Source organism: Misgurnus anguillicaudatus, chromosome 21 (assembly GCF_027580225.2).
Source record: "Misgurnus anguillicaudatus chromosome 21, ASM2758022v2, whole genome shotgun sequence".
Classification (NCBI taxonomy): domain Eukaryota; kingdom Metazoa; phylum Chordata; class Actinopteri; order Cypriniformes; family Cobitidae; genus Misgurnus; species Misgurnus anguillicaudatus.
Window position 1 is genome coordinate 61,691,412 of NC_073357.2, and position 12,061 is coordinate 61,703,472.

Below are 12,061 nucleotides of genomic sequence, written 5' to 3' on the forward strand. Positions count from 1 at the left end.
TAACGAGAACAGGATAGGACCTAAAACCGATCCCTGCGGTACACCGTATTTAACCAGGGAGTGATATGACTCTTCCTCGTTTACATAAACAAAGTGATAGCGATTGGTTAGATACGACCTAAACCAGGCTAGCGCCTGACCACTGATACCAACATAGTTTTCTAGTCTATTGAGTAAGATTGTATGATCTATTGTGTCAAAGGCTGCACTAAGGTCTAATAATATAAGAATTGAGATTGCACCACGATCGGATGTTAATAGGAGGTCATTTGTAACTCTAAGCAACGCTGTCTCTGTGCTATGGTGGGGCCTGAATCCTGTTTGGAACTTTTCATATGTACTATTAATTGTCAAGAATGTGCGTAACTGGCTTGCCACTACCTTTTCTAATATTTTCAAAAGAAAATGGAGATTTGAGATTGGTCTAAAGTTATTAAGCTCTCCCTGATCAAGCTGTGGTTTTGCCTGTTTTGCGCTCCTGAGTCCTGACCTGTGGAACCTCCATGTGTTGTCTTTGAACAGGAGGCGGAGGCGATATCCACGCACCATGTGCCAGTAAACGGTAGATCAGTGGGTGACCACGACCTGGTCATTAGGTTTTTAAGATGTAAACGAAGGCTGAATCCTTTGCGCCCTCTCTCTATTCCTCCTTGGGACCTGTCTTTTGTGCTGAAAGCTCTTCAGGACCCCCCCCCCTTTGAGCCACTGCATACTGTATCAAGTTTCTTGCAATGAAAACTTTAACGCTCCTCGCATTGGCCTCTGTGAAGAGGATATGGGACCTATATGCATTTTCAGTCAATGATTTATTTTGGGCCTGCTGACTCCAGTATGACACTGAGACGCAGGCCCGGCTACCTGCCCAAGGTTCCCACCACTCCTTTTAGAGATCAGGTGGTGAACCTGCAAGCGCTGCCACCAGAGGAGTCAGACCCAACCATGGCTTTGTTATTTCCTGTGTTCTCATTGCAAAGATATGTGTACCAAACTCAAAGCATTAGGACCTCAGATCAGCTCTTTGTCTGCTGTAAGCCCAGGTTCTGCCTCTTTAAGATAGAAGTTGGAGGGCTTTACACAGGCACTGGAAGGGTCAGCTTCAGTGGCGCTTTGGTAGGGATTCCCAATTTGTCTGAAAGGGAACATCTCAGTTATGTATGTAACCCTAATTCCCTGGAGGAAGGGAACGTAGACGTTGCGTTCCCACGCCACAGTTTGCTGTTCCACTGCTGATATGGGCCGGGCACTGATGCTTGGCTTTCTTAGCGAAAACAGTGATTTGGTAACGCACCTGCCTTTCATTAAATACTTTTCTGAATTTTGTGTGGTCACTGAATGCATTTTGTCTGAAAGCAATGATAAATGGTTCACAGTTTGGTCTGCACTGACTTCTTTTTCCACTGACTATGTGAAGAGTTTTGAAAATGTGGTTCAAGTATTGAACAATGCTTGTTAGCAACTGAAAAAAACTGTAACAGTGCTGCAGAGGCATCATGCCCCCTTGATTTTTTGAAAAAAGTAATAATGTTTCCTAGAGGTAGCATGCAAAACAAAAAAGGATTGTGCCTAGAACTGATCCCTGTGGTATACCATACCTCTCTCAATGGCAGAAGGAGTCACTACAACCCGAGAGCCTCCGACCACACGACCTCTCAGCTGCCCGGATAATTGGATTAAAAAAGACCCAGGAAGTTGTGTTCGGGTAAATGTGAAGACACTTGATTCTCCTGAAACACTGAGTGTCTGTAACAGCATTGACTCACTTTTAAAAATGTCACAGAAAGCACAGAAAGAACACAAATGATAGAAATGTAACATTATAAGAATGCAACATTAATATTAATATAATTATTAACAAATAAAATACATCATATTATTTGTGTTGTGGACAATCACAGTTTTTATATGTATTTCTTAGATCTACAGAAAGGAGGAGGATGACAAGAAGACCTGGTTTGAAGCGCGTGACTTCTGTCGAGCTATTGGTGGTGATTTAGCGAGCTTTCATTCAGAAGATGAAATGAATGTGTTACCGTAAGTACTTACATGTTCTAACACACAGAATATATTCTTTATTATCATTATTATTAGTTTGTAGGGTGATGCAAGCAGGGTTACATACAATTTTAAATCAGTTTATGGGTTAGGGTTAGGTTAGGCTGCGTCTGCAACTCTGTTATTTCTACTGAAACTTCGCAGAAATATTTTTGTGAACTTCTCAGAATTACAGTTACGTCTAAGTCTTAACTTAATTCTTTATGGCAAACCATAGGAGCCGATCCCATAGGTGCTTCCATGCTTGAGCACCCACCAAATGGCTGAGCACACATGGAAAAAGATTGGCTTGGTTCATTTTAATCAAAATGTTTTTTTTTTTATTCTGTAACTGTTTGATTGGTGGATCTCGCGAGTTGTTACATCTACAATGATTTGATAAATAAGCTAAATAAATGGCGGTTGACATTTCACATCTATCCCACACGGCAAAAATATATTTGTAATATAATTTTAGATATATGTCAAAATAAACAAAAAAATTTGCAAAATGTGCTGAAATATATCTTGCAGTATATTTACAAAAATTTAGTTTTTACGAATATATTTTTTGACAATTTTTTATATATTTTGAAATATATTAAAAAAAATGGATTTTAAAGCAGTTACATTCATGTGGCATTGGAAGAAAAACTTTGTATTTTACAAACCTGTAAACATAACAGGTTTGAAAAGGTTAAAATTAAATATATTTTCAACAGCAAAAATATACTTATAATTTAATATTTTATACATATTTATACATTTTATAGTTATACTCTATACGTTTTATACCAACTTTAATATTTTGGCCAGGAAAATATAGTTTTAGCTGTTTGGGTTGTAAAATTAGAAATATATCTGTTGCCCCTGAAATACATTTTGAAATATGTGTTAAAATATGAAGATTAAAACTAAATATATTTAATTAAGCTTCACTTCAAAATATTTTAGCATATGTTTAAGTATTTGCCATATATTTTTGGCCAGAGAAATATATTTTTTGCTGAATGGGAAAACGTCTCGGTTATGACGGTAAACTCTGTTCCCTGACACAGGGAACGAGGCATTGCGTCATAAAATGACACTTGGGGGAGAAGAGCATGCAGTGTTTGCACATCTGAATAAACTTGTGAAACTAGTCCGTTTTATAGGCAGCAAGATGATGACATCACAAGCGTGATGGACCCCTAAAGTGTTAAAAGGGAAGTGCAACAGCGCTTCCGAAAATGTGAAGTGAGCGCTACAGCCTCAATGTGTTATGGCAATGAACTCATCTGTTCTTATGGAACAGAGATTACAGTCGTTATTGCATAATGAAATGACACTTTGAGGAACGAATGCCTTTGTATCCCTGAACAAGTGTCTTGGGAAAGAGTTATGTCTGTCCTATTTTAAAAGGTGTCATGCACATATCCTGGTTACCAGGGGTCTCATTTATAAAATGTAGGATGTGTGTAGGATCCCTACTAAAAGTTTATGTTTGCCCAAAAGCAAAAAATATTCCAATTTATAAAACCATGCGTACGCACACCTGAAATGTTTCCTTTATAAATCACAAAACAAGAGTGCGTACGTCACCAGCCTTAAGTCCCGTTCTGTACACGCCCATTTTTAACCATAAATAGTCAAAGCAAATCACCTCCTGAATGCTGATCCACAAAGTTATGAGACTGGCATCCAATTATGTTTGCAAGATGGTATGCGCTCTGCCAATAAATGTAAGCCATTGTTGTAATCCTCCAGCATTATAATCACACAGTATTACACACAGGGCTTAGCATTTATATGTTTATCCTAATAACTTGCACATGTGTAAGTAAATGTATTTTTTCAGTGTAATAGGCAAACGCATGTTTTTTCATTCCGGTTTTGTTATGAACATCATAGTTAGCACATAATTAAGGTAAATGAGGATATGAGGATGTGATGACCCTTGTTAAAAACTCCAAAACAAAATAGAGAAGAAGTTCTCACATATTTTTCTAACAATAATCTTGTTGATCCGTTGACTCGTGAGAAAAGAAAAAAGAAAGAGACATTCATAAGAAACTGCTCCACTTGATTACTGCTTGTATGGTAAAGTATCCAAGGTCAACACATTTCCACATTAAAATCTAATGCAATCATTTGATACGTTATATTTGAGGTAGACAGACAGGCGCTGCTCCAGAAATGCAGCCATTAAGCTTTAACCTGCTTGCGCATCCAGTGTCCAAGCACAATAAACGCATGAACTAATGAACAACAGTTTGTTTATTTTATATATGTAATGCACAGCCAAGCCAGGTGCTTTGCACGACCCACCTTATTTCCCTGTGCATATTTAGCTACAAATGCAATCTTTCATACTCAATTAAATATCTATTTTAAAACAAAAAATAATTTTTAAATTAAATGTTGTTTTATGGTCTTGGTCTTGACCCTTCAAAGACTCGGTCTTGACTCGGACTCGGCATCAGAATTTTCATTTTAAGGTGAACTATCCCTTTAAGAATGATAATAATAATATGAATAATTATACTTTTTAACCTTGTTTTTTTCTTGTTGACAAAAAGAAACTTGAATCAAATTCTGTCTTTCCCATCAACAATGCCTCATAACTTTCAGACACTGTGCACCAGAATACAAGAAATCCCATCTGAATTAAAAAAAATTGGGAGGATTTGGGACCTCACTTCACTTTTTTGCCTAGGGCCCCAAATATCTTGAAATGGCCCTGTGCTCAATACAGTCAAGTAGTCACACAAGATTTTAGAGATTTCTGTCTTTCTCGTCTCTCCACACTCAAGTAGACAGAACTTTAGTCTTATGTGACAAATATGAAGTATATGCCCTCTGAGTGAAGAAACAACCCTGGTCACAACTCGCAAAATGGGAAACACATACTGCAGACCATTAGCAAAGAGAGAAGAATTTCAGTTTTGTCACATGACATTTTTTTCAGGTATTACAAATCAGACCCAGCATGGATCGGCTTCACTTCATTGGACAGTAATTCTGGTTTTGTGTGGTCAGATCAAACTCCTGTGAGTGATTTCTCATTACTCTCTCTCTCTATTTGTGTTGATTCGTTGAGGCTTTTCCTTCTAACATTATTTTACATTTGTATCATGTTCTTCTGTCCGTGATTGTGTGTTTGTTTCTGTTTTAGTCCGATTATCAGAACTGGGCCTCTGGTGAACCAAACAACGTCAACAATAATGAGAACTGTGCTGAATATGGCACTACTTATAACCGCAGGTGGAATGATCGTGATTGTGATACTTATATGGACTGGATCTGTCAGATTCCAATAGGTACACATGCAGAGAGTAAACAAAAAAATGTGTTAGTGAATGAATTGTTTTGATGAAATATTTAGATTTATTACACGGCTCTCTGGAATGTGTGATTCTGATTGGTCAGCCGCAACATTTCGAAGTCGGTACATTGTAAAAAATTATTTGCTGCCTTAAATGTTTTAGTTCAACTCAGATTTACAAGTCTTCTTTTAACTTTTTATAAGTTATAACAACTCATCTCCAGTCAAGTTAAATAATAGTTAAAGTAAAATTACTTAAAAATCTGAGTTGATTCAACTAAAATAAAATTTTACGGAAGCAAAGAATTTTCTACAGTGTAGGCTAATCTCCTGTTATAAAACTGTTAGTTTCAGTCCTAAATTCTGATATTTACGATAAAACACAGCTGTGACCGCTGCTCCCAGTGATTGTGTGCTGTGTTCAGTGATACACAAAATGTAAACATTATGTGAAACACTGTGTGTCCCCCGTCTCTTTCAATGAGACATTTCTAAATCTGGTTAATTTATTCGGACGGGATTAGATTTACTGGGGTAGATGGCGTAATGTAATTTTACCGCAGGATATCTGTAATATTAATGGTCAATTCGGACGGGATTAGAAATCTCAGTAAAACATTCAAAAGTGGGAGGGGTAACTCAATTACGCAGCACGTCACCTCTCGTCATCACGTGCACTTTACCTTGCTTCCTGATATCACATGTGCAAACAACATGACACAGACGAAAAAACGCGAAACACAGTGATTAATTTCAGTTCGGGTGAGAATGTCAGTTTCAGAAACAGTTCCGTGCCTCTGAGAAGTAAGGTTTTTTTTTTTTTTAAAGAAAGTTTGTGTCGTGTTATTCAGGAGCTGACTTGCCACTGACTTGTTTTTATGCCTAGAATGCAAGTAATTACTTCTTTAAGCGCTTTTATATTTAAAAGAAACCCGCAAATGAAAAGGAAATGATGCAAATTATGTGTATTTTCCAGCTAGTCTATTCGCACTGGATTAGTATTACCTGAGGTAATTTCTTCGGACCTTTTTACAGAAGGTAAAAGTTGCCATAATCTTTACTGACATGGAGCCAGTGTTAATTTTAGCAGCAAATTCTGATTTAGTCTTAGTCTTAGTCTTTTGAATAACACACCATTTAGTTTTAGTCTTATTTTAGTCATCTGAAATCTTTTAGTCTTAGTCTAGTTTTAGTCGACGAAATATCATAAGAGTTTTAGTCTTAGTCTAGTCTTATGTTTTTTAGTCTGTTATGGAATGGTATTAAGGTTTGAATATGCAATACAGACACAGATTTAATGGTTGTTATAGAATACACTCATTTTATTTTATTCTTAATGTCAGAAAAACTGACCGTGGCTTTTTCTTACAAAAGATAATATCATATAAAATAAGCATAAGGCCCGCCCTACCTAAAAATATACATGGTCCGTGAAAAAGATATGCATTGTCCCTAAATGACATGCACACACAGACACACACGCACGCAGACACACAGACAGAGACACACACACGCACTTACGCATGCACTTTGTCCAGTCATGTAAAACCACAAGATCTACTATAATAGTAACGTTACACATTTCATTCAATTTGAGGACACTGAATATTTATACTCAGTAATAATTCAGACAATCCAATACAGTCAATACAGTTCAGATGTGTATTCCTATCGTTTCTATGTTATACCAAGTTTAGTGAAAACACAGTGGTTTATCTGATAAAATAACCTTAGCGTGTATGCTTACCTTCGCATGTATTTCTGGATGAGTCGTCTTTACAGGCTGTCCTCTTGTCATATTTGAAGTGTGACCAGATTAGACGGTAGCTCTGACATTTGTGTTGTTAATGAGACATGTCTTCGGACCGGGTGCACCGCAAAACGTTAGCGCGTTGCTAACGAGCGAAGTCAACTGAAATCATCCAAAGCTGGGTGACGAGGACTGTACAACTACATATAATGTAAACAACCTGTTGTGAAAACGAACTTTGCCGTGGGTTTTTGAAATGCCTCTACTGCCTGCTGCCTGCGTAGATCAACCTACCCTCAAAGATTCGCTCTGATTGGATTTCTTCCCAAATGTCCCACAAAATGAGAAAGCTCTGATTGGATCTCTTCGCCATTCGTCCCTCCCAAACATTGTCGTCTTATTTTTATTCGTTGACTAAAGTGTCAGTTATATTTCGTTACAGTCTTCGTCATCAAATATGATTTTATTTAGTTTTCGTCCGTGAAAAAGGTTCATTGACGAATATTTTTCGTCATCGTCTTCGTTAACGAAATTAACACTGCATGGAGCATTCAGAAAGGACTAAAATCACTGGGAAGCTCAGATAAAAATTGCTTTACCCCACCTCCCATGTAAAACGAATCCCGTCCGAATAGTACTAATGTCAGTTAAGATTACGGCAACTTTTACCTTCTGTCAAAAGGTCCGGAGAAATTACCTCAGGTAATAGTAATCCAGTGCGAATAGACCAGCTGTAAATATACACGTAAATTTGGTTATTTCTGTTATTTTGCGTGTTTCTTTCAAATATAAAAGCGCTTAAAGAAGCAATTACTTGCGTTCTAAAACAAGTCAGTGACAAGTCAGTTCATGAATAAAACTACACAGACTTTCTAAGAAAAAGTCAAATTCACTTCTCAGAAGCACAGAACTGTTTCTGAAACTGAAATTAAAGGTGCAGTGTGTAATTTTTTAGAAGGATCTCTTGACATAAATGCAAAATATTATACAAAACTATTTGAATAGGGGCGTATAAAGACCTTTCATAAATCACGGTTATGTTTTTATTACCTTAGAATGAGATGTTTATCTACATACAACGAGGGTCGCCTTACATGGAAGTCGCCATTTTGTGCTGCCATGTTTCTACAGAAGCCCTTAATGGACAAACTTTTTTTACCGGTGGCCGGTTTTGCGTTTTTTTTGTCTGTGTCATGTTGTTTGCACATGTGATATCAGGAAGCAAGATAATGTGCACGTGACGACAAAAGAGGTGACGCACTGCGTAATTTGCGAGTTACCCCTCCCACTTCTGAATGTTTTACTGAGATTTCTAATCCCGTCTGAATTGACCATCAATATTACAGATGTCCTGCTGTAAGTTTACATTACGCTATCTATCCCCGTAAAACTAAAAATATCGCTCCCGAAAATTGCTCATCATTTGAAGAGTTCCAAAACGCAATAAATCCATTTTGACTAATTTCAGCTTTCTATACCAAGAAAGTGACAAGATGAAAACCCCTATTTTCTATTACAATCTTTCACATAGCACCTTAGGTTATAAAAACATAAAAAATTCAAATTCATAATTTGATTTTAAAAGATTTATTATAAAAACTGATTCTTTTTTCCACAAAATGCAAAGGTTTTTTTCAAAATGCTATAAATCTATTGAATCAATATATAAATATGCATTCATCTTTGCCATATTATATTCATTTAGTTGACTAGTGGTATACACGGATTAAACATTAATGTCATTAATCAAAACACTTACTTTGTCAAATTAAGAACACTGTCATTGCTGCGGTTATACTTGGGACGTCGTCACTCAACTTTAAACATTTTTTTACAGGCATGACTCCAAAATCCCCACCGACATCAGTCATTCAAGGTAAAGATTCACTTGTGTACAGTATGTGTTATACAACAGCATTCATCTGTTTCTCGTGTTGCTCAACTTTAGATCTATACGAAGCTTTCTGACAGATTCATATGTGAGTTTTAATGTGAGTTTCTGTGATATGGAGTGATACATCTTTAATCTTTATTGTTGACCAGCTGAATATAGTGTGCAAACACGTCAATGGAATTGACCCGGAGGTATATAGCCTCGGTTGATGACAACATCACAGCGCACCCGATGCGAGGCTATAAAATAGATGAGTACCAGCTGTGTCATCAGGTCTTTTTTTTCTGACCAACTACTGAATGTGTGTGTGCTACACTGAAATGCAAATCTCTCTCTTACCTTTTGAACTTCACCTGAGATCTTTGTTAGGAGTTAGATTCCAACAAGAGTGCAGATTTTCTCTCATTCCGATTTTAAAAGAATTTAAGTTAAAAGGAAAATATGAGTAAGAAGAGTCACGAGCAGTCTAAGTCCTGTGTTTGTTTTCGCTTCATGGCGAAGCAGGACACACACACACTTACTGTTTTGTGTGTTTGGGGGAGGAGCATGCGGTCATGGCTTTACAGTCTGATGAGTGCGAGCATTGGGAATCATTCACAATAAAAATGCTTCGTGCTCGCTGTGATTATCCGCACCGTCAAATTTAAGATAGATTTCTTCGCGTGATTCCGAAGCGCACTCTGGTGTTTCTTCAGTTCATGTGGGGGATAATTATAATAATGACATTGATGATATCTCTCTCGGTTCTGCGGAGTTTGATAAACCAGCTTCCGAGCGTTCCTCGCACGATAAAAAGGAGGAGCTTCTCAGGGTGGTAACACGCGTGGTGGCAAGGTTGCAGATTGACTGGCCTCGCGAGTCAGAGAATCCCAAACAAAGCAAACTAGCAGATAGGTTTCTATCTAGTGACAAAAGGGAGAGGACGAAACATGAGCCTCTCCCCTTCTTTGAGGATCTCCATGGTGATTTAAATAAATCATGGGAGAGACCATACTCATCACGTGTTTTCATGCCCACAGGGTCAATTTATTTGACTATCATGGGTGCGAAGACGCGCGGAAATACCGAAATGCCACAGGTGGAAGAGGCGCCCGCGAGTCATCTCTCGCCTGGCTCTGCATCCTCATTAAAGAAGCCTTCCCTGCCCACGAAGCTGTGTAAAATCACTTCAGCTCTCATGGGCAAAGCTTATCAAGCTGCAGGTCAGGCTGGTACTGCGCTGCCTACTATGGCGATAATACAGGCATACCAGACTGATCTGTTAAAGGATTTGAGTGCAGGCGAGACGATAGAAAAAGAGACATTTGACGAGTTGCGTAGGGCTATAGATCTGTCTCTCCGTGTCATTAAACAAACGGCTCGCGCTATCGGCCTATCTATGTCTGCTCTGGTAAGCACAGAGAGGCATTTATGGCTATATCTGTCAGGCATAAATGAGAAGGATAAAACTTTTCTTTTAGATGCCCCTGTTTCCCCATTGGGTTTATTTGGTGATGCGCTTGACTCCATTGTCACGAAATTCACTGAAGTTAAAAGCATGAGGGAATATTCACACAGTTTTTGCCTCGCCGCACGCAAGGGGAGGAGCTGTCACTCACGGTCACCCGACCTCTTCCCGGTCTTTCAAAGCCGAGGAACAATAAAAAGGATAGCGTAGCGAATCGCGTTTCCCCGCTGCGGGCTTCGTACACTAACTATATGGATAAGACCCCGGTTTGTTGTCTTGGTTCCCACAATATGAGCAACTTGTCATCGCAGACTGCTAATGACAGAAACCTCCCTTATGGGCTGGGGTGTGACCTTAGATGGTTGTCCAGCTCAAGGAGAATGGTAGGGTCAATAGTAGGGAACCTGTATGTAGGACCGAATTTACTGTCCAGGCAGACACAGGGAATGGAAACTCCACCCAGACATAGTGTCTCAGATATGGACCTGATTTTACAGAGAGGAAGTGGACCTTTTAGCCTCTTTTCAGATAGCGCAATGTCTCCTTTACTTCTTTCTGAGTCCCCCAGTCCCCCTGGGTTTGGAGGCAATGGCACACACATGGCCGGGCAAGCGCCTATATGCGTTTCGTCCAGTGGTGCGGCTCCCACAGGTTCTAGCTAGAGTTCGCCAGCAAGGCTCTTGCCTCTTACTGATAGCACCGCGTTGGCCGAACAGAGTGTGGTTCTCATAGATAATATCTCTCCTGAGAGGAGTCCGGAGAAGAGGGACCTTCTGTCTCATATGATAATGCATCCCAGGCCCGACCTGTGGACTCTTCATGTTTGGCTCCTGAAGGATACCAACTGAGGGACACAGGTTTGTCGCCTGATGTTATTGACACTATTTTGAGTGCTAGGGCTCCTTCCACTAGTAAGAATTATGCCTTTGAACCTCTAGAGTCAGCGTCTGATAGACTTCTGACACTAAATATGTTTTTTCTAATGGCAATAACTTCTTTAAAAAGAATTGGGGATATGCAGGCTCTGGCGGTTTCGCCATCCTGTCTAGAGTTTGCCCCAGGAATGGTGAAGGTGATTTTGCATCCTTATCCTGATTACCTGCCTAAGGTTCCCTTTTCGACTGCACATCCGGTCGTTCTTGAGACTTTCTGCCCTCTGCCATTCACCACGCTGGAGCAGGAGTTATACCACAGATTGTGTCCAGACCGTGCTCTTCAGACTTATGTCCACCGCACTAGCCAGTGGCGTAAGCCAGATCAATTGTTGTCTGTTTTGGGGGCCGCAACAGAAGTGCTGCGGCCACCAGGCAGTCCATATCACATTGGGTGAGGGATGACATTGCTCTTGCCAATGAGGCGCGTGGTCAAGTCTCGCCAGCAGGTCTGAGAGCTCACTCCACCAGGGGATTAGCCTATTCTACTGCTTTAGTAAAAAGGGCCTCCTTGCATACATCCGCATACATTCATAAGATTTTATAGCTTGGATGCTCATGTCACTTCAGGATCTCATGTCCTCGAGTCAACATCTCAAGCTGATGTCTAAACCATTTGTTCCACAAAGGGGTATCCCCCACTGCTACTATTAGTGAGGGGTGCCTACTTATAGGTGTTTGTGAGGAAGCAAGAGCATCCTTT

General features: G+C 39.4%; 1 protein-coding gene across 1 annotated transcript in view; it reads left to right on the top strand.

The window, feature by feature from the left end:
* LOC129438701 (macrophage mannose receptor 1) overlaps nt 1-12,061 on the top strand; it is a 98,621-nt gene that overhangs the window by 56,957 nt on the left and 29,603 nt on the right. The window contains 5 exon segments of the mRNA XM_073858848.1: nt 1,608-1,699; nt 1,916-2,031; nt 4,880-5,060; nt 5,186-5,330; nt 8,923-8,961. Of these exon segments, the coding sequence (XP_073714949.1) occupies nt 1,608-1,699; nt 1,916-2,031; nt 4,880-5,060; nt 5,186-5,330; nt 8,923-8,961 (573 nt within the window).